The sequence below is a fragment of the Vigna unguiculata genome, chromosome 3 (genome assembly GCF_037176805.1).
Source record: "Vigna unguiculata cultivar grain cowpea cultivar isolate G323 ecotype 2 chromosome 3, ASM3717680v1, whole genome shotgun sequence".
Lineage (NCBI taxonomy): Eukaryota > Viridiplantae > Streptophyta > Magnoliopsida > Fabales > Fabaceae > Vigna > Vigna unguiculata.
In genome coordinates, this window is record NC_140794.1 from 64,085,093 (window position 1) to 64,107,944 (window position 22,852).

At 33.5% G+C, this 22,852-nt stretch overlaps 3 protein-coding genes across 7 annotated transcripts; 2 read left to right on the forward strand and 1 right to left on the reverse strand.

The window, feature by feature from the left end:
- Positions 1 to 4,850: 4,850 nt before the first annotated feature.
- Positions 4,851 to 10,069, forward strand: LOC114176014 (VIN3-like protein 2). 4 transcript variants are annotated; one of them, XM_028060903.2, is made up of 6 exons: positions 4,851 to 5,094; positions 5,227 to 5,319; positions 6,324 to 7,005; positions 7,783 to 8,102; positions 8,717 to 9,157; positions 9,242 to 10,069. In XM_028060903.2, exons 2-6 carry the CDS (start codon positions 5,295 to 5,297, stop codon positions 9,913 to 9,915), a joined length of 2,142 nt encoding a protein of 713 aa, XP_027916704.1. In that variant the 5' UTR covers positions 4,851 to 5,094; positions 5,227 to 5,294; the 3' UTR covers positions 9,916 to 10,069. The 4 variants fall into 4 exon arrangements, with proteins under 4 accessions (XP_027916704.1, XP_027916705.1, XP_027916706.1 ...); XM_028060904.2 differs by having other exon boundaries at positions 9,269 to 10,069; XM_028060905.2 differs by having other exon boundaries at positions 9,281 to 10,069.
- Positions 10,070 to 12,934: 2,865 nt separating this feature from the next.
- Positions 12,935 to 14,122, forward strand: LOC114176527 (ribulose bisphosphate carboxylase small subunit, chloroplastic-like). 2 transcript variants are annotated; one of them, XM_028061596.2, is made up of 3 exons: positions 12,935 to 13,283; positions 13,366 to 13,509; positions 13,757 to 14,122. In XM_028061596.2, exons 1-3 carry the CDS (start codon positions 13,137 to 13,139, stop codon positions 13,985 to 13,987), a joined length of 522 nt encoding a protein of 173 aa, XP_027917397.1. In that variant the 5' UTR covers positions 12,935 to 13,136; the 3' UTR covers positions 13,988 to 14,122. The 2 variants fall into 2 exon arrangements, with proteins under 2 accessions (XP_027917397.1, XP_027917398.1); XM_028061597.2 differs by having other exon boundaries at positions 13,378 to 13,509.
- Positions 14,123 to 16,162: 2,040 nt separating this feature from the next.
- Positions 16,163 to 21,017, reverse strand: LOC114179751 (U4/U6.U5 small nuclear ribonucleoprotein). The gene is made up of 2 exons (XM_028066177.2): positions 20,128 to 21,017; positions 16,163 to 16,451 (listed from the first exon to the last, which is right to left on the reverse strand). The coding sequence occupies exon 1, from the start codon at positions 20,904 to 20,906 to the stop codon at positions 20,145 to 20,147; it is 762 nt and encodes a 253-aa protein (XP_027921978.1). The 5' UTR covers positions 20,907 to 21,017; the 3' UTR covers positions 16,163 to 16,451; positions 20,128 to 20,144.
- Between the last annotated feature and the right edge of the window lie 1,835 nt (positions 21,018 to 22,852).

The following is a 22,852-nucleotide window of genomic DNA, read 5'->3' on the forward strand; positions in this document are numbered from 1 at the left end:
TATATATATATATATATATATATATAAAGTTGAAATGTTCAAATACTCTAAAATATATTGTTACTAACTTCACACACACACACACCTCAACCACCAAGTAGAAAATGATTTATGACCCCTTTAAAATGGTCATGTCACAAATTAATTGGCAAATGGCTTTTACTGTATTTGGAATTCTAATAATCTGAAACAACCTTGACTTTGACTATTCCGAGTTTTCTATTTTCTTTGGTTTTTTCTATATGTTCTACCGACTCTAGATTAGTTCGATTTCACATTTGATCCCACTACAAGACATGACTTCACTTCTTGTTCATTAATTCTCGATGTTTCTATTAAGAAAATGCTCCTATGATCATAACAATTAATCATTTGAAGAAATGTAATTTAAAGCCAAAGTATTTTGTAAATATTGAGATTGTGCAACAGGAAAAACCATGCTTATAAGTCCAACATAATTCACGAGACATGGGAGATGAAGTTGAAGTTAGGTGGGGCACTAGAGATATATATAAAAATATTGAAGTCAAAACTTCCTCCTTACAATTCTTTCTTTCTTTGAATCATTGAGTGTTGTAGGAATCATAATTCGTTGGTGTTTAGAAGAACCTTCACGCAGTGTGGCTAATTATTTCAAAGTTTAATTTGGAGTAGTAACATCGTTTATCAACAATGAAACTTAAGCGATGATATAGAATGCAATGATTTTCATGTCATCATTGATAACAAGAAGGACCACCCAAAAAAAAAAAGAAGGGAAAATGAAAGAAGGACCACAAAAGGATAATAATAATTGTTGGTGAACGATGGCCACTAATAGAAAATTCTTTATGAAACAGCAACACCAATAATAGCTGATAATTAATTATAACACCACTAATAATTATTCCCGATCGTACGTATGCAATGTATCTAAGCCTTTCCAATAGCTATATGAACAAGATAATATTCCTTTCATATTTTTAATTCATGGAGATGCACAAATATTATATAAATAGCTTCTTTGTTATTGTTACCCACTTCCAACGCTAATTTTTCATTTTTAATCTTCTTTCAAACGCACGGCTCTTGCCAGCTGGAATAACCTAAATTTTTCTTCACTTCTCATCGGATTTTACGTAAATTATCTTTTCATCATGATTTTTACGTAACACTATCATCATTTTCAATACATTTCATCGTAATTTTTAATTCTTTATACTTTTAATAATTGTTCAATAAAATAAAATTGTTACAGACTTTTTACGTATGGTTTGTTTATTCCAGTGCAGAATCAAAATAAAGAAACAGAGCACACTAGTGTAGCCCTTGTAAATAAACTGTTGCTTCAGAATAAAATTTTCCTCCTCTGTTTTATTTTATTAGTGTTGGGAGTTGGGATGGTAAGCACGTGGGACACGTGGCACATTCACGATGCCGTAGGATTGTTACTTCTTTGTGCATACATAGGGGTCAGAATAAGTAAAAAAAACAAAAAAAAACAAAACTCAAAAGTAAATAAATAATAGAAGTGGATCTGGAAACAGACAACTTCAAATGATGTTTATGACTTATATGATCAACACGTTTGAAAGTACTGATGAAAATCTTATATCTTCATATGTTTGTATGTCTTGAGATCTATCTTTTGTAAAAAGATTAATATAAATATTTGATATTAATTATTGTAATATGAGAAGTTCTATGTTAGATCTTTGAATACGGAGTCACCCATTTTATAATTTTATTTATTATAATAATAATAATAATAGGAATAATGATAATATATTTGGTTGAATGATCTATGAGATAGATGATTCTACAAATCTTCTGCTAGATAATCCCACAAAAGTTTGTCATGGCCATAATCATAACAAAACAAAAATCCCATGAAGACAACTTTAACATCCTCTTGTAGATAACAATCAATGTCTTATCTAGAAAATTAGAAATCAATAGGCATTTATGATGAAATATCTCTTCCTCCTTCTTCCATACATGCAACACTAATAGAATAGACACTTATATATATCTATCTCTTTCAAATATATAACTTTTTACAAGTGAGATTATGAAAAGATTAGAAACACAAAAATAAATCACATGATGAAACATGTTCCTTACATTAGAGTCAATGGCTGAACTTAATCCAATGATACCATCTTTGAATTATTTTATTTTTGTCGTGAAAAATAAATATATATTTCCTCCCAATGGTACGTTCTGTTACCCTTAATAGATATTACACTAGTTATAATTTTAATTTTATTGTAAGATCAAAGTATACCTTGATCTCAAGATTTAAATCTTATACTAAAATAGAATAGATAAGTTATCCCAAATACTCGATAACTACGTTTCATGTTCAATATTTAATATGAAATAGCGTCACTTGAGTAATTGGTTCTGTACGAATTTATATTTCTTATTCAGAGTAGGTGGATAAAAGAAAATAATAATAAACACCTGTGCACCATTATTTGTTTAATGTCGAAATATATATATATATATATATATATATATATATATATATATATATTAAAATTTAAGCAACTCCAACAGTACCATAAATCTGTTTAATTTATTTTTCTAAAAATGAGCTCTCATAAAAAAAGAATTAAAATTGTAAAATAAAAATAGAAAAGCAGAAAGAAAGGTTTGTAAGCATTGGGTGGTACCCATAATTTTGATTTCGTCGGCGCTCTATGCGGCACCTCCTTATCTCTGCCACTCTTTTGTTTAGGCAAACGTCGTTTTCATTTTAACTATAAATAATTCACTTTATCTTTTCCTTTTCTTTCTACCATTCCTAACGCTCCACTCCATTTAAATATCTGTTATTCGGTTGAGATCTCCCACATTTATCCTCCATTTATTTTTTTTTTCTTATTCCTTATTCTCTTAAATTATTTTCTGGATTAATTAAAACAGTAATAAGAAGTGCCCTTTTATTATTTTTCTATTTTCATATCCATAAATTTGCTTAAAGCAGTAGTATCTTTTAAGTACTGTACCACATATAGAAGAAAACCAACAACCACAGAGCATGATTGATGATGCTCATACAATTTACACAATTTTTAAGTGTAATACAAACCAAACATGGGCTGCATTATAAGCCAAACCAATAGAAAAAGTGAGTGGCCTCGGATGGGAAAAGATCACTGCACAACATCCTCATTGTACAAAAATATAATTTAATATGGGAAAAAAAATTTCTCTCTCTTGAAAATGTGAATAATTTCATTTATTATAAAAAATATATATAATATAATAATGTACTTTCTGCAAAGGAGTAATTTGATTGGCTAAGTAGATGGATAAGCTGTGTAAATTTTGATTATAAATTAAAAAAAAATGTGTACTTTTCTTTCTGCAGTAATTTTGTGGGGGCAATTAATGTTAAATGACTATGATACCCCTAGTTGACCTGATCACTCATCACCCATGTGTGTTCCTTCGGTACTGTCAACAACAAAATTTAACTCTCCCACCCATATTTCAAACCTAAGCATCGCCATGGATAGTTTTGTACATCTGTCAGAAAAATAATAATTAATATCTATACAAAATTGTTGATAACATTATTTATATACATTAAAGATTAAACATGCTTTATGAACTTCAAGTAGAATTATAATACGTATACAAAACTTTAATTTATTAATATAATTATTTTAACTCAATTATTTTAACATCTCAAATATATTTTTGTGAATATTTAAAATATTAGCATCAACTTTATACTAACATTTGAAAGAAATGTGTTTAAATTATTAAACAAAATAACATAACTATATTAAAATGGCTATATATACTAAAAATATATATCAAGAGAACCATAATTAAAATATATCAAAATTTTGAAGATAATCACAAACTTATTTAACTCGTTAATTAATAAATAGAAATTATGATAACTATAACTTTCAAGATTTAAAAGTGTTGTTTTCTCATTTGAATTCATTTAAAGGTAAAAGTGTCACGTCCTTCGATAATAAGTTCTGTTTTCAAAACGAAAAGTCACAAAAAAATGTGTTTCATGATTTAAAATAACCTAAATATCTACATGTCTTTATTTTGATTGATTTCCTTGAAAGATGTATAAAGTTATCTAATTTTTCATTCTAATACGATAACTGCTGGTTATAAAGAAATTTGAGGAAGGAATGAAAAAAAGTTAGAGGTATTAACATTGTTTACATTTGAGTTGTGCATGAAATTTGTAGGAGTGATGAAATATATGAAAAAGGTGTGAAAAATGACAATGAATGGAGATGGAGAGAAATAGACAAGACATATAGGTAAAATATTGTCCTAGAATGCAATGCCATGTCACACCAGAACACTCCCTTTCATATATGGGTATGATGTATGAATTTATGGTGCAGGTTAGTGATGGGATATGGTGTATGTGGATGCTACACTAATTCGGATGCACCACACAATAAATGCACTCTCGCCTAATTCAATTCAATATTAACCCCTCCACCACCGAGATTCAATTCAATATGAGATTTTTTTTTACGTCAATTAGGTAATTAAGAAAGATCTCATTGATATTTTTTGTGGAATTTATTTTATACACTTTTTTTTTTATATTTTCAGATAGATATCTTATCTACCCACAAATCTTGTTGGTTAATTTTAGAAAAAAATATTGTTTTAAACAACTAAATTTATTTTTAACAAACTTGTGTATGAGGTGGAAGAAGATACTGCTGTACATAACAGGTGAAGGATAGTTCGGTAATTTTCTAACTTGGATTATTCCAAATTCCAACCGAACCAAGGCTGAAATGTAAAAATGTCTCGAGTGAGTGAGAATCGCAATATCAATAGCAACAGAGCATGCAGCTGTTTTATTTTTTTATTTTTATTTTTTATTTTTATCAAACAAACAAAGCAAACTCTTCTCTCTTTCTCTCTCTCTCACTCTTTTCTCTATACAACTTGGGAGCTTTCTCTCTCTAAAAGCAAGGTCCTCCGCCACCACCACCACCACCACCACCTCCAATCTCCCTCTTTTACACGCGCAGAGAAACTGTGACTGAGACTAACTTTTCTGTTAATGGATTCCTTTTTTTCTTCTACAATTCCAAGCATCTATTTTTGGTACTTGTTATTCCATTCCCTCTCTCTCTCTCTCTTAATATTTTCGGTTCTCATAATTTTTTCCCTTTAATTTATCATTTTTTGGTTTATGAACGGCGACCCATGATGCGGGTTGGATTTTGTGTTGTGCAGGTTCGATCAAGTTTTGGGCTTTTGGCGGTAATGTGGTGGGTTGAGTGATTCCTTCGTGTTGCATATCTATGGCTACAGATTCGTCTTTTGAGGGTGAATTGCTTATTCGTCACTCTGTTTCTTCTAATTTTCATGCATAGTGCTCACTTTTCCGTTCTGTTGAAACTGGGGTGATTGAATTCTCTCAAGAATTCTTTATCTGCGCTTTGTTCAGGCTCATGAGATTTACTTTCTGCTCAATTTGACGATCCACGTATAGATTAATCCGTATGGTGGTATTTTAGCATTGTGGCCTCTCTTATTTTCCCGAAGTTTGATTTAATTTATCGTGATCTCTTCCTGTGTGCCTTTTCTGAATATTGGGTGGTGATTAGCTTTTTATTTATTTTTCAGTTCATCATAATAGAGGTGTTTATGCTTGTTTTTGTTTCTATATTTGATTTGATTTTTGTTTTTATATATTTTTTTATTTTGTTTCTGTGATTGTGTATTTAGGGTCGTAGAACTGGCTTCGTGAGAAGTGCAAAATACTTTATTGTTGTATTATAAGGGAGGGAGTATGGTTAGTCAGTTTGTAATTTGGTGTACGATGGGCCAGCTAATAAATTAGCGGGTCTATGAGTTCTATATTAGGAGAATGGAGTCTCCAATAAAGGTCAAAGAAGATTATGTCCAACTGCTTAATTGTCTTACTTGACTAGTCCCTTGCACGATGTCTCCTATGTTTTTATTTCTTACAGTGTTTCAAATGGTTGGTATGTCCTTGTGGTGCAAAGTCAACTGGTTCCAGTTGTATACCTTTCCTTGTGTTACTTGTTTTGGCCTTCTTGGCAATATTTTTTAAGTAGTCAAAGTTTTATACTATTACAAAATTGAGGCCATAACTTGGCAGATAACTTACTGATTTAATACGTATGTAGAACGATAATTGCAATAATAATTCATTTATTCTGAAGAAATTTGAAAAAAAAATATATGATGGTATGAGTCTCTGTGGATCTAGCTTGTCTCCTTCACTACTTGGATGTTTTAATGTTGGAGTGTTTTCATGTATCTGTTGTGCAGATAATGATGTGTTTTCTTTTGCTTAATCTCAGGTCTTGCTCTTGATCCTTCCAAGTGCAGTAAATTGAGTATGGAGGAAAAAAGAGAACTTGTATATGAAGTATCTAAGTGGTCTCATGGTGCATCTGAGATGCTGCAGTCATGGAGCCGTCAGGAGATTTTGCAAATATTGTGTGCAGAGATGGGAAAAGAGAGAAAGTATACTGGGTTGACGAAGTTGAAAATTATAGAAAATCTTCTAAAAATTGTTTCTGAAAAGAAATCAGGGGGCCATGAAGCTGCAACAGACCCTGAACCACATTCTTCTTCTCCTGCATCTGGTCAGAAACCTGCTAAAAGGCAGAGAAAATCTGAGAATCCTTCTCACTTACCTGTTCCTGTGACCAGCATTTCAGTCAATAATAATGGTAGTGATTCTGTTAATACTACATACTGCAAGAACTCAGCCTGCAAAGCTACCCTGAATCAAGCAGATGCATTTTGTAAAAGATGTTCATGTTGCATTTGTCATCAATATGATGATAACAAAGACCCTAGCCTGTGGTTAATATGTAGTTCTGAGAATCCATTTCCAGGTGTTTCATGTGGCTTGTCATGCCACCTTGAGTGTGCTTTAAAACATGATGGTTCTGGAATTGGCAAAGATGGGGAGCGTCCCAAGCTTGATGGAGGCTTCTACTGTGTTGCTTGTGGGAAAGTAAATGATTTACTCGGGTAATACTTATGCTTTTCAATTTCTTAGATTACATCAATTATTGATTTAAAATTCTGCTTCTTTTCTCCCTCTCTCTATTTAAATACTTGTTGCTTTTTTTTTTACTACACATGCAAATAATTAATATGCAACAGGGTTTTAGAAGATTGTATCAATTTTCTTGGAGTGTTTTTGCTACACTTGCAAATAAATAATATGTATCAGGGTTCTAGAAAATTGTATTGAGTCATTTGCTGTTTGCAAAATCCATCAAAAGAATTTCAGAATAGACAAAAAAAATTGGGATAAAAAGTCAACTGAGTAGTCTTAGAATACCTTTCATTCTAAAGTTCACATCTGGTCCAACTGTATAAAATGAGTCAATGATATTAAGATGTAGATTGTCTCTTCCCATTTCAAAAAGAAAAAAATCTTGCTCCCTTTTTTTTTACGTGATCATGAAGCTCTAGGTTGTGTATGATAGCAAATTGGATCATGGCTTTATTTAGTGCGTAATTTGCTTTATACATGCATAGGGCTGATATTTCAAGAAGAATCTTAGGCATGATCAGTTTTCTGAAAGAGAGAGATTGATTATTTGTTGAATGTTATTTTTGATTGCTTAGCTATGGTAAGACACTCTACTCAACATTATGGCAAAGACACTACTCTATCAAAATATGGTAAAGTTATTTTTTACTGCGTGATGTATGTGCCAAATTAATCATAGGATGAAATTTTGGCAATTTGTAAGGTTAGATCAATCTCATCTGGGCTTGTTTATCAAAATATATTAGATGCTGGAGAAAACAACTGATGGTAGCAAAGGATACTAGACGTGTAGATATACTCTGTTATCGTGTCTCCTTAAGCCAGAGACTTTTACAAGGAACTGAAAAGTATGACGAACTTTATAAAATTGTTGATGAAGCAGTGAAGAAACTTGAACCTGAAGTGGGCCCACTCACTGGCTCACCGGTGAAGATTGGTAGGGGAATTGTGAACAGGCTTTCATCAGGACCTGAGGTTCAGAAGCAATGTGGTTTTGCTCTTGAATCGCTTGATTCACTGCTTTCGAAAAGGATCTTGCCATCATCACCCAATCCAACAACTCAAGGTGATCACTCTGCTGTTATTTTTTTCTCAATTTCCCTTGTGAATCTATATCATTTGCAATTTCCCTTCTGATTTGTTTTATATATGGAACTAACTAGTTTATGACTTTCAATTATTTTATCTTAATTTTTCGAACTTGTTTGGGTCATTGGTAAGACATTGAAACACTCGAGTAATTTTATAAGAATGAGATTTATGTTTGGGAATGGTCTCCCAAAATTAATTTTTGATAATTGGTTGGGATGTCAAAATTACTTTTGGCAAGATGTAATAATGTTAATTTACTTTTTGTGAAAAACTATTTCTGGGATCAGCAGCCAAAACACGATATATGACCGACTACAAAGGTTATTCTTTTTACATTTTTGTTTCAAAGCACATGACCATGGTATTGGATGTCAAGCGGATTCAGTGACTTTTTTGAGGAAAAAGTCAAGTAACTTATTTTCATCTGTTTTTTATTATTTCTTTTTTGAAAATTGAAGTGGGTCATTGAATCCGCTCCCTATTGGATGCAAATATTGTACTGTTATCGGTAGATTAAATTTTTTGACTGGGTTCAGATTCTCGAATAATGTTATAACATTGATCTCTGTGTATACATCACATTTTCAGGTGCACATTTGCTGACTCCAAATATGGTGAGGTTTGAAGATGTCACCGCCACATCCCTCACTATTATTTTGGGTTCCGAAGAACCCTGTGGTGAAAACATCCCTGCTTACACCATGTGGTACCGCAAAGCTGATGAAGTGGAGTATCCGATGGAGCCGACATGCACCTCGCTCGTACCAAATAGAAGGTTCAGTGTGAGAGGTCTACTTCCAGGTACAGAGTACAGTTTCAAAGTTGTTCCAAATGATTCGAGGGAGTCAGGTGTGTGCGAAGTTCAAATCTCAACAGAGCTTGGCGAGGATGAAGTTCCTAATTGCTCAGCAACAGAGAGAAGTCAGAGCCCAGTAACCAACTGTAGCAGCCTTTCCAATCCGTCATCAGTGGAAGATGAAACTAATAACTGCAATCCATACAGTGAGCTGACCGATAACCACCGAGCAGGTCATTATCCTTCTTTTCGCAAGGAAAGCGACCAGCTTGCTTCTGGAAATTTATCTAATGATGCTGTTAACTGTTCCAACATAGATGTTGTGGGTATTCCTCCTGATGCAGATTCTTTGTCAGACAAGCAGCATGCTACAGGAATGGCTGCCTCCATACCCAGTTCCGATGTGCTAAAGCTGGAAGACAAGCACTCGCCGGAGGAACAAGTGACCGAGGACATCATGAGCATTGACGAAGGTTTGAATTCCCCAGTTGTAACGGGCAGGGAATGTGTGCCGTTGGTAGGTAGCTCGGAAGGAGGGTTACCAAATACTCCGTGCAAGTTGGAAAGCCTTAAAGATGGTGCAGGAAGGATTGGAAGATCGAAATCGAGTGCGAAAGATCAAGAAAATGGATCAGGGAAAAGGGAGGGTCCCCAGGATGGAAGCACATCGAAGAAGAGAAGCGGAGAAAGACAAGATGAAGGGCGCATCACGAATGGGTTTTCGGAGCGTGATTTTGAGTATTATGTGAAGGTGATTAGGTGGTTAGAGTGTGAAGGGCACATAGAGAAGAACTTCAGGCAGAAATTTCTGACTTGGTACAGCTTAAGAGCCACCCCTCAAGAAGTTAGGATTGTGAAAATATACATTGATACATTTCTTGAAGATCCAGCATCTCTTGCAGAACAACTTGTGGACACCTTCTCAGAATGTATATCCAGCAAGAGAATATCAGTGGTTCCGGCGGGGTTCTGCATGAAGCTTTGGCATTGACCAGTTTTGTAGGTCCTGCTACTACCCTCAAGCTTCAACCCCCTTCTGTTTTCTTACTCAGTAATTCTTTAGATTTTAAATTAATATTCTTCATTTAGACACAGTTCAAATACATATATTTATAAATTATAATTTATTTCAACATTGTCATTCATATTATCATGTAAGTAAGAATTTTAGATTTACTTTTGTTATACGGTTACTATTTCAAATTCACATTTTTCGTTGCGCGTTTTGGTGGATCGCATTGAAGGATTTATTTATGCTAAAATTAATGTTTCTGTGGGTTGTCTTTTCATGTTGACGTATGGCTCTCATTTAGTTAAAAGTGTTCGGACTGGTGGATGGAAGATCTATTGTTAGCCTGCATCTTTAATTTCTACCAATTTGATTGTACAGCAGATATTTCGGTGTTGACAGAGACATCCTGAAGATTAAGTGAACGTGTATAGACACATTGTTAGTAAACAATCGTTATAGCTAATCATTTATAGATCAATAATTAGCCATAGTTAACAGTAGTTGTAACTAATCATTGGTAGAGCAATAATTAGCAATAGTTAACAGTAATTGTTGCTAATCATTGGTAGACTAATAAGTAGTAAATGTTTTGTCTATAAAGTAAGACTTCAATTTTGCAAGTGCTTTAAAGTCTTTCGATTCTGCTTAAACTATTTCTTAGTGAGTTCTGTTGTCAAGCATGCATGAAACTGTACAAGTTAGTGATTGCGTGCTTGACCAAACATTCTGCAAGAGGATCAATATCATGCTTTGTTGGACCATCTTGGTCCGTGATTATTGCATGAATTGGTTAATGAAACACGATATTTGATTTATCTTTTTTTTTTTTCCAACACATCTTATCATTATGACTAAATCCTTTTCAAAACAAATGACTTCACTGAACTGAGTATGTCTTCAAAGATTTTTATACATGAAGTTAAGAATGAGTATGTCTTCAAAGATTTTCATACATAAAGTTAAGAAGTGAATATTGCGTTGAGCCTTGTTGGTTTTGGATTTATTCAAAAGCACTAAAGATTGATTAAGATATGGGAAACTTGTACAAGCTGTGTGTTTTCACGTGAGAACATATAATTTACAAGGTGATAAAGATGTGAGAACATATAATTTGAAAGGTGTAAAGATAAGAAGAACAACAAATTGAAGAATAAAAAGTTTGAAGACTTCAATAGATAGCAACATGAGACTTTTTCCCCTTGTTTACATTATAAAAAGACAAATCATCCTCAAAGAAAATGTTAGTAGAGGTTGAATATCAAGGACAAAACATGTAGTGATTTTGGACACGTAGAGCATATTTTAAAGTGTAGATTGGTGGAAGAGGCAAATGAGACCATAGAGGAATAAGATGAGCAACTTTTTTTGTTGCAACATGTTTTGCTATGATTAACACTTCTAATGTTTCATGCTTGATAGACAATAATTGCACAAATCACGTGACCAACAACTAGAAATCCTTTATATAGTTGGACAAACAAACTCATTGTTTTCAAATTATAAATCGCAAATAATAATCTCATTTTATTCATGAGAAAATGAGTTTATGCTATTGAAAGTTAGGAAAGAAAGGCATATTTTAAATATATTATGTGTCTAATATTGACCAAAATTTGATCAATGTTTCACAACTTGTAGAAAAGGGGTTCAAGGTTGTGTATGAAAATAATTTACTTTTTTATATGATTACATGTAGGAGGAGGCACTATATGAGTTTTAAATCATAGGAGAACAAAAAAAAGTTTACATTTTGGAAAATACCTTTTATGGTCTTAAAGGGGTTCTAAGGATGTAGTGTGACAAGATAAATGATCATCTTTGTTAAGTCAAAGATATTGATAAAGATGTGAAGTTTATTTAAGATTTACGGTTTAGAGTTTACTAAACTTTCATCGTAGTTGTTATTTATGTTCATGATCCACTTGTGATAATAAATTATTATGAGAAACTCAAAGAGAAGTTCTAACATTTTGATGCTTAAAGAGTTTGAAATGACACCTAATAAATGACATGAATTGAAAGTTGCATATAATATTTTTCTCACAAATTAGAATGAAGAGAATAATTAATGGTGATTGGATGTTTACGATGGGAAGAAGACAATAATTAAATGAAGATTGTCACTGAACACGAATTTAATCTGAATGGATTATGTTGCTGAATAAGTGAAGCACAAATTCCTTTAAGAGTATGACTTGGGTTTCTATTGGACTTAGATGGCCCAAATTTGCTACATTTAACCCAAACTACATCTTGTACCAGAATAAAGAGAACAACTAATGACTCAGTCCTAAAATATCATACTATATGCAGTTTATATTTTGAACGTTAATTATATTGTTCTAGTTTTTAAAGTTTCAAATAATTTTATTACTTACATGAAATAAGGGCTTATAATGTAATTCACCTTATTGTAATTTGATGCATTATGTTTTTGCGTAGAGCCTTTAATAAAATTAAGTAAAGGCTTCTTTCAAAACTATATTTTCTTTGTATATGCTCTTATAAACCAAAGACCACAAAAACTGTTGTAACTCTGTCATACTTCTTGTCCATTGCATGAAGAATGACAAAATGAAAATGGTGGAAACAAATATGAAAAAAAATTACTTTTAACTTTCAATCATTTATTATTTAAGCAAATAATAAAAAAAAGGTCAAAAAAGAGTAAAGAGGGCAAAGTTTGGTACGTGGCACACCATCCGTTGCATGGTTGATATGAGAGTCAAGGAATCGTTTCTTTATTTTATGGGTAGTATTATTTGACATTCCACAAATTTTTACACACACTTTAGATCAACCACTTTACCCTTCAATCTTTCTTGCTTTCAAATATAAAAGTTAATTTTTTTTAGTGTAAAAAAAAAAATCTTTCCTTATTTTATTTCAACTTGATGGTAAAAGTTTGCCAGCATCAGAAATTGGGGGCCCCAACCTCCACTTCTGAAGTTTTAATAAACTAAAACTGTGCAAAGGTACAAATTATGGTGTTGGCAGTGTTGATGAAACCAAAGGTTGAAGCCTGATTAAACTCTCCCTTTTTCTTGCGCCCACCGTTTGCAAATACTACTTCACACATTATTCCAGGATCTTTAAATCCTATTTTCTTCTTCCTTTTCTCTGACCAGAAGCCTCATTCAAGATCAAACAAACACTGCATAATAACCTTTGTTTTCAAATCAAAACTTCAATTGAGTAAAATGTCTGCTGCAACTTTTTCAGCTCAGGTTGCTGGAGCTGGCTTTGTTGGCTTGAAGTCCAACTCATCAAGTCTCTGCCAAATTTCAGGATCTATAACATGGAAAAGGAAGATTGCTTCCAACTCTTCTAAGACTTACTGCATGAAGGTGAAGTCATCAAATCACTTATCCACATACATATCTTTGATGTGTTTAAACTAACATGATGAGTGTATATATTATGTTTAAGAACTTGTTTCAGACATGGAATCCCATCAACAACAAGAAGTTCGAAACACTGTCCTACCTGCCACCTCTTTCAGATGAATCCATTGCAAAGGAGATTGACTACATGATCAAAAAGGGATGGATTCCTTGCCTTGAATTTGACGAGGTTAGTAACATAAATTACATTATTCTTAAAATCTCACCTTATAAACTGGTTTTGCAGAATTTAGTTAAGTTGGTCTTAAACTTTATTTCTTAATAATTACAATATAAATTTCTGTCTTTTCTTTAAAGTAGATTTTAAGTCTAACTCAGTGTAGCAGATCCAAAGTGAATTCTAGATAATAAAAAATTGGGTTTATGAGTGTTGATTAGAAAAACTAAAGATGGATGTAATTGGAACATGGAAACAGTTGGGGTGTATTCGTAGGGAAAACAGCCATATGCCAGGGTACTATGATGGGAGGTATTGGACATTGTGGAAGCTTCCAATGTTTGGTTGCAGTGAGTCTTCTCAAGTTCTGAACGAAATCCATGAATGCAGAAAGGCATATCCAAATGCATATATACGTTGCTTAGCATTTGACAACAAGCGTCACATGCAGTCTATGGCCTTTATCATTCACACACCTTCTACCACTTGACCCATTTTCCTTCTCTTTCTCTTCATGTAATATCAAGTTTATAAGTTTTCTCATCAGACAAGTTGCTATTGTTTGTTTCAAATTATAGTAGACACGCAAATCTGATTTCAATCTTAAGTTATAATTTAAAACGCATTTAGTGTGTGTAATTAAATAGCATCGTGGTGTATTTATTAAATTACGAATAAGTGCACTTTTAGTGCGTACTGCAAACATAAATGTTGAAGTTGAAGGTTACATTTTGAACCTTGAAACATGCTCAACAAAAGTATTTAATATCGCAGTGTATTTCTTTTCAACATGTGTTAGTTCGAATTAAAATGGTTTTGGATTCTTCATATCAAATTTTGTAAAAGAAAAGACGTGATCTATAGAAGGAGAATCTGATAAAAGAAATGATTAATCAGTTAACAGATACGAATCATCAATAAACTAATAAATATTATGTACTAATATTATGATGGAAAACAAAACTCTAAAATGAGTTCATTTTAAAGAATGTTTAAAACCATGTCAAGCACAAATGATCTGGCCTTTGAATATGCTCCACACACATTCTGGATTCCGTTTGTAAGGGGTTCAGGAATGGATTTTTTTTCGCCAAGAAGGATTGAGATCTTTTTATTGAATAATGATTAATTTGTCCTGATATTATAGTGGTATTATATTGTTTCTGTAAATTACCGAAACTTTCTAAAATTTATTTAATTTCTTTAACTTTCTTTTTATTTTGATCTCTAGTCTAGAAACGGAAATAATAACAACAACAATAATAATAATATTATATGTTTTGGGATTAAAATGAAAAAAAAAATTGAATAAATTTCTTTCTAAAAAAAGAATAAGACTAGTATAATTTTTTATTGATTTCAGAAACTAACAATGAGATAGAATAGGCGAAATTAAATTAGTTATTTTGTTTTTGGCAAAACCAGCCCATAGATTTGAAGTGTGTTAAGTTTGTTAGATGAATAATTGGTGATGAGAAAGAACAAGAGTATTTTGCCTAAGCAGTGAAGTTAGTGGGTTAGAGAAGTAATGGATTCAGCCCCTAGTTTCCTAGAAAGTGAAGCACGAATGTGGTCCTGATGAAGACGTGGAAGCAAATCACCATTAAAATATCAATTATATATAACATTATGTTGTTTAGTGCCAAATCACCGTTGGATCACACGTACGAGTATAACTTATAAAATATACTTATATTATAATTAACGATTTTATGTTGTGATGCGATAAGAGTCGTTATAAGATTCTCATTGAAGGCTCTGTGTGACTCCTATATCATATGCTTCTTCTCTTCTCTAAGTTCAACTTTTGCTGCATAACATGTTCTCACCTTTCATCCTTTCAAGTTTCTTCTTTTTTATTGCGGTTCAAAATTCACAATAGAGCCAATTCCAAAACATGTCATTCGGTCAACAACACTTCCAAGATTTTTAGCAGTAAATGGATGTTGATTTTGAGAACTTTTTCACTAAAATGTGACATGAAAATTACTACCTTTCTACTTCTCTCCCATACTTTTCTATAATTTATATCATTTTATGACCTCGTTAACTAATTTTCACATTCTATCTCTGATTTTAATACTTCAATAGTGTAAATGAAGTTTGCAGTTTCAAATAATATCATCAACTTCAAACTTTCATCTAAATCTTTATTTTATCTATAAGGTCACATTGACAGTAAATGTTGAAAAAAGAGAATTCAAAATGTTCTGCTAATTAAATGGTCTAACATGGAACATTTATCTTTCAAGATATAGTATGAATATAAATTCATAACTAAATTGAAATATACACTTCATAATAAATTAATTTAGACTATCATATAATTATGATTTGTCATACATTGGCAATAAGTGATTTTTTATAATAATTATTTTATGAAGTATGTTCAGAATAATTTTCTTTCGATTAATCGTAAAAATATTGTAACAGTATCTTCCATTGAAATCCACAACATTTTTGTCATGTCCCGCGACCGAGGATTATTCATTCAGAGTTAAGAAACATTCACATCCCTTGGTGAGGATATAGAGGTCCCGAATCAGAGCTGGTGCATCTCGTGACTCATGGTTTGGGATACTGTGTTACTCCTGGATCAAAATATCATTCTTGCTCTGTACATTAAACGTGAACCATACCCGTAGATACCAAAACTAAATATATATGATATTGAAATCCATTGGTCATGCATTAATTATATTGAAATCCAGAATCACTTGATAACATAAAACATGTGCATCGCCCGTGTTAAGGCATGCCGCAAAAATTATAGATACCGCATGAAAATTTCACAAATTCTATGAATGTAAGGTAAAGATAAACATGCCTACAAAGGGTATCGAGCTGAAAGTAGCACAGGATATCTTACAAACTTTCACTTTGAGTTGCGCCTAGAGTTTCTGGCTCCAATATTTCACAACACAATTGAACCACCGCCAAAGGATATTACTCATCTGCAATGAACAAATGCAAAGTCGTTTAGGCAAGCCAAAATGCGAAGTAGTGAGAAAGATATTTCATACCAAGTAAACGGAGAAATCTGCGTTTTGCACTTTTTAAATGAAAATGAAAAAAAAAATGGCTGAATTGAGGGTTGCCTGATTGGTTAACTGAATGCATATTACAAACAATATTGTATAAATCACACCACTCTTAAGCAAGATAACCAGCTACACGAACAGAATCTCGGTGACTGTGACTTGTTACAGCGGAAAAGACATCCAACCAACACTGTCGTAAATATACAAGACAAAAATATTTATGCAGGAAAATTAACCCAAGATGTTTCAGAGTTTAGAAACACCAATTACACAAACTAAGAATGTAATAGAACATTTTTATCAGATACTAAGATATAACTAGGAGCACATGTTCATTAATGTCAAGGGGTGGCTTTTCCAGAACATGGATTTCTAAGGAGTGATAGTGGATAACCATCGACCCTTGCCAATAATAATATTTTCCAACTTACAATGACACCAAGGTTGTCAAAAATGAGAATTCACAAACTCATGGAAGCTTAGTAAATTCGACTCATGCTCGAATTATAAAACTCGCAAGAGTTTCCTTCATATAATTTGTGTGTGTATTAAAACACCTATAAATAACATAATGAGTCGATATTTCAATCCCAAATAGACAAAATAGTATACATAAACAAAAAATGAACTAAATCTAGTGGTGGATTGCTTCTAAATAAGCTCACAAGAAAGCCAAATCAAAGAGAGGAAGAAATAGAACCAAATTGCAGTGGGGAAGGAACAAGGCCTAATCACAGAGAAAATGAAAGAGAACTAAATCACAGATGAAGAACAAAGAGAAGAAACACCCTTGTCAACAGCAAAGAGAAGGGAAGCTAAGAAATGCGATAATGAAAAACCCTAATAGTAGGTTTTCTCCTTTTCTCCTATTTTCGCAAATCCAAACAACCCAGAAAGGAGTCGTTTCATTTTAAAACAACCCACTGCTAAACTTGTCCTCTCAGTCCTGAACTCGTTAGATTGGACAAGTTCACAACAAGGCCACCGAGTTTACCAAAAAATTACACTACAACTGATATAACTAGAAAAGGGGTAGTGAGCTCGTGATCTAGGGCGACTTAACAAGTTAAATTGCAAGTTTAATAACAATGATTGACATAGCTTATCCCTTTCAAAAGCTAACATACTGACTAATCTTTTGTTCAACAAAAGTGATACAAACAAAAGAGCAGTCGAGCTGCAAGCTCAATTACATAAAATCTGATTTATCAGAGCATATATATAGTCAGTTATTACTACTATTATGCCCAGTCAGAATTCAGAACTTATGTCATAAGCACCCAAGCATTTGGGAGACCCTTCCTTAAAAGGTAATTTTCAAGGGGGGAGAACAAAGCCACTTATGTACTTCATCAAGCATCTCATACAACTCAATGTAGGACCATGCCATCATATTGGTAGAGAGATTCAAACTACAAGAGTCCAATAAGAGTATATCATCGTACTACTCTTGCCTCTCACATTCCTCTATGATTATATCAATGTTTCCTATATGTTGAAATTAAATAAACCAACTCTAAAAAACAATAGTGAAATATGAAAATATAAATTCAAAAATATATCATAGAGGGTACGCAGTTTGTCTAAAAGGGTACAACATAGGCAAGGTGAGAGTAATTTACTTACTCTGAGGGTAAGCTTGATTGGAGAGTAACAGGCATTAATTTTTAAGGGAGTAGAGCTTTACTAATTGTTGTGGGCATGTAATATGACTAAATAAACACAGATATGAAACTCTATTTTTGGTGTTAAGTTACCATAGTCGGGAATAGGGTGTATTTGAAGTCCCACATCAACTAAAGATAAGCTAATTTACAGTATATAAATGGGTGCAAACCTCACCTTATAAAACCGGTTTGTAAGATTAGGTTTGCATACACTTATATATTGTGAATTGGTCTTATCTCTAGTCGATGTGAGACTTCCAACAGTTTTCTAACCATACAATAAATATTTAAAAATCATTTTAAAGATAAGTGTTGATAATTCTTCTGGATTGTAGGTTCCAAAAACATAATAATGGACCACCCAAAACAAAATTATTGTTCCATACATTACAAAGGCATTTTATAAAGTTCAAAAACAACTAAAGTTTCATAATATGAATAAACTTGCTCTGCCCTTTGTCTAGTAGTCTACTCTCAATCTGATGACATCTCCTGCTCTTAATCCATTCATACTGCATAATTGCTTTCATCCAGATGTCAGATAGCACTCAGATTTAGTTCTTCTTGTCCCTCTAATGGAACAGGGCCAGTATGCTCCTCTGAAGTTGCCAACAGATAGCGCTTTTGCTTCTTCATCAAAGCCTTTTCACCAAAACTACATTTCAAGTACAGTGAGAAGCATGTAACCTCAGATTTGGATAAAGTCTTGACCATTGAATGATGATAATTTTCTGGGTCATACTCATAAAGAACTATATCATGGTGATTATCATGGTCATTTTCATCCCTATTGTTAGAGAATTGTTGAGTATAACTAATTTCAATGACAGATACTGAAAAAACCCTAAACTGGAATATGTTATGTCCAACGAAATTTAGATGAAAGACATGGTTGCCCTACAAATTATAGAACAATATCATTTGTAAAAGACCACCATCTAGTCTTTTGAAAAGCAAACATATGTTCTTCGATGTAAAGTGAACTTTAAGATTAACTCAAACTTACAAAATCAACTTGTAAGGTGAAGTTTGCACCTACTAATATATTGTGAATTAGTTTTATCTCTAGTCAATGTGAAACTTCCAATACATCCCTCATGCCGAGGCATATGCATATCGTGCATGGGATTGGACATTAATGGATGGTCCAATAGCGGATGGAACAATAGATCCAAAAAAACAAATTTCACTAAGATGGATTCTAACCAATAGTTCTAATATCATGTTAAGAAGTGGATTTTAGGTCGGTAAAGATTACAAAGAGAGAAGAGGATGTATATGTTTGGAAGCCCTTTTATGATATAATATTTATAATGATAGAAATTTGATACAAGATGGAAGATCAAAAGTTTGCACTAGACACCTAGGTACAGAACTAGGTACAGCTGGAAAATATTCCCAAGACACTACTCTCTACTCAGATTTAATAATAACTATAACATACTCAGATTTAATAATTACTCTACCATACTTCCTACCCAACATTTAATACTTATTCTAACCGGGTGAAAGAGGAGAAAATCGGGAAGTATTAACAGTTATCTATTGGGACAGGTCACACAGATAAGGCACTACAAAATAATTGTCAAAGATAACACGATTTTGACAAAACACGCTAGCATCAAAAGTGAACTATGTATCCACAGCAAAATCGAGCTAAGCATAAGCACTAAACTCCAGAATGTATAACACAATAAGAACGACACACTCCATCAAACAATATGAATAAAAGCTATCATCACAAATCGACACACACAGTCGCTAATTTATTATTAATCGTCACTGTCTGGAACACAAAAAACAATCCAAATTTCAATCATATGCTGAACTAAACTAAATCCGAGTCTAATTGCAAGCGGCAACCATCAAATTCTAACATAACCCTAATACATCTGTTCCAAATGGAAAGAAAATGAACAAACCTGAAAAAATAAAAAACCTAGCGATTCCTCTCAGCAGGCAATGGACGATTGAAGCCACCGCGGCGGTTCATGTACTGACGCGGTTGGCGCTTGGTGACGGCTCTGACGCCGCTGACGTCAGCACCGGGAACCGGTTTCCCCTTGGTGGAGTCAAATCCTACGGGAATGCCTAGCATCTTCATCATCTCCAATTCGTCCTCGTTGCCCTCAGCTTCTCCTCCGTTCTCCTTCTGTTTCTGCTGCTGCTCCTTAGCGATACCATCCACGAAGTCCGACACCGCTTTCTTCGTCTCCTTGTGCTCCTCCTCCACGGACTCTCTCCGGTGGCGCTTCCTCGGCTGCTCGGGGGTGGGCGTCCGGTGGTGGCGCCGCCGGTGGGAGCGGTCGCTGGGAGACGGCGAGCGCGCGTGGCGGGAGCGCCCACGGTCAGGCGAACGCGAACGGGATCTCTTGCTTCGCACTCTGTCACGCTCACGCTCACGTTCCCGATCGCGGTCATCCTTTTCTCGTTCTCGTTCACGTTCGCGTTCGCGGTCGTCCTTGTCTCGTTCACGGTCGCGGTCGTCCTTGTCTCGTTCACGGTCGCGGTCGCCTTTGTCTCGCTCGCGGTCGCCTTTCTCTCGCTCACGGTCGCGGTCGCCTTTCTCTCGCTCGCGGTCGCGGTCGCGGTCGCCTTTCTCTCGCTCACGATCGCGGTCGCGGTCGTCCTTGTCTCTTCTTCGTTTTCTTTCTCTGTCCCGAGTCCGGTCACGCTCACGTTCACGCTCACGGTCCGTCATGGTGCAGAAAGGGGAGTGAGGTTCATGGTTGGCTCTGGCAAAACCCTATAATAAACAAACCCATGCTGAACCAACAAGGGGTGCTATTGCTAATTGTTGAGCACTGACTCCTACTTTACTATATGATTAAAGAATTCTCTTAAACTCACAGAAAATTTGCATTTATTAATAAATGTGAAAGATGTAATAGTAGAAAAATTGCTATTCTTATAATTTTTAATTCTATAATTAATATAGAAGTGTGTTCACTTTTTTTCATATTTAATTTTAAAAAAATTAACTAAATTCAAATAAAATTGTGGTGAAATAATTATTTTTATTTTTAATACAGTCATTTACAAAAGAACAAGTAAAAATGTAGTTATTTTAATTTTAAAAAAATAAAATTAAAAAATGCTATAAATATTTCTTTATATAGATAGATATAAATGTTAAATTGTTTATCGCGATATAAACAACTAGAGTGAATAATTAAGACAACTTTTTGGATAAAAGTTTAACGGAGACAACTTTTCTATTATGAAAGGAAGAGAAAATATTTTACGATAGGAAAACAACTTTGTTATGGTGAAAAGAAAAATATACGTGAACAAAGACTATAAATAAAATAATGTAAAAACAAAATAAAAAGTGGTAAAGAAACTGTATAACTTAACTGGCTTAACTAATAGCCTCCTTCAAAATGGAAGGATGATGTTGTTGATGTTCATCTATCTTGGAGATAATAGAAGTGAAGCTGGTTTTATAAGACATCAACAATTAGATAGTGTTTTCGAACATGCGAACTTCCTTTTCAACTTGTTTTCTAATGGAATGAAGATGAATATCTGATGAAATATAAATAATAATTTTATGTAATAGCTTTTATTTACGATAAAAGGAAGTTAGTTGTGCAATTTGAAGATTTTTTTCACATCAATTAACTACTTACGTAAGTTATTCATCTTAGATTAAAATATAGTTTGAATATTGTTTAGAGTTAAATTAAAATAATAACTTAATTATGTTTTAAGTTTCTTATAAATTTGTGAATTTTTAATTGAGTTTTTTTAATACATTGAGTACTTAATAAATTTAATATTTTGTTTTCAAACTGAGTATTTGCGGTTAATTTTTTTATTAATTAGGTGATATAGTTGTTAGGTGATCCTTAGATGACTGTTAGACCTACTTTTATTTCAAGTTTTGGACAAGGCCAGCCATTTGTCTTTTTCTAGAAAAATCTCTCCAGTTCTTTCTTTTTACTCTTACTCAGCTTCTCTCAAAAATAGCTCACTCACTCTTGTTCTTCTCAAAAGAGAACCTTAGATAGGGCTTAAGCGAGATCCTCCTCCGAGTTGAACAAATGTTTTTCCCTCCATGTAAGTTGAACAAAAAAATCACCATTTTGTTCATCTCTTTTTAGTTCTGCAGTTCCTAGTCTGTTTCGGATTGGTGGTCTTAGACCCTACTCTCTTTTCCCTTTATTTTTGTTTACCAGTTCTTTTAAGTTACATACGTGTGATTGTACTCCTCCGTTTGGTCTTTGTTTTGGCTGGGTTAACATCTATCAAAGTAAAAGAAGCTAGGTTTTCTTTCAGTTTTGCAAAAATAAGTTGTTTGTCTAGATCTTTGATTTTGTATTGATATATGGGTTGATGATTTTACTAAACTGGTATGGACTGTGTTATGTATGATGTGATTCTGGTTTTGCATGCGTGGAGCAGGTGAGAATTCTGTTATTCTCGCCTAAGCGAGTACCCCTCACCTAAACGAGAGTAGCAGAAACTAACCTCTGCATCGAGTTGTCGCTCGGGCAAGGAGCTTCAGTTTTGAGTGAAGAACAATTTCGCTCAGGTGAAAAGGTCCCGCTTAAGCGAGAACTCGCAGAAAACTCATAGTGCAATTGTTCGAGCTCTCGTTCAGACGACAATGCCAAGGTTAAGCGATAGAACCTTTGTCGCTTA

Bases quoted from the DNA above. Each gene is read 5' to 3' on its own strand.
- LOC114179751 (XM_028066177.2), bottom strand. From the start codon at position 20,906: ATGACGGACCGTGAGCGTGAACGTGAGCGTGACCGGACTCGGGACAGA.
- LOC114176527 (XM_028061596.2), top strand. From the start codon at position 13,137: ATGTCTGCTGCAACTTTTTCAGCTCAGGTTGCTGGAGCTGGCTTTGTT. The intron at 13,284-13,365 runs GTGAAGTCATCA...ATTATGTTTAAG, and splicing joins CTAAGACTTACTGCATGAAG to AACTTGTTTCAGACATGGAA. The intron at 13,510-13,756 runs GTTAGTAACATA...ACATGGAAACAG, and splicing joins CTTGCCTTGAATTTGACGAG to TTGGGGTGTATTCGTAGGGA.
- LOC114176014 (XM_028060901.2), top strand. From the start codon at position 5,295: ATGGCTACAGATTCGTCTTTTGAGG. The intron at 5,320-6,323 runs GTGAATTGCTTA...GCTTAATCTCAG, and splicing joins TACAGATTCGTCTTTTGAGG to GTCTTGCTCTTGATCCTTCC. The intron at 8,103-8,716 runs GTGATCACTCTG...TCACATTTTCAG, and splicing joins ACCCAATCCAACAACTCAAG to GTGCACATTTGCTGACTCCA.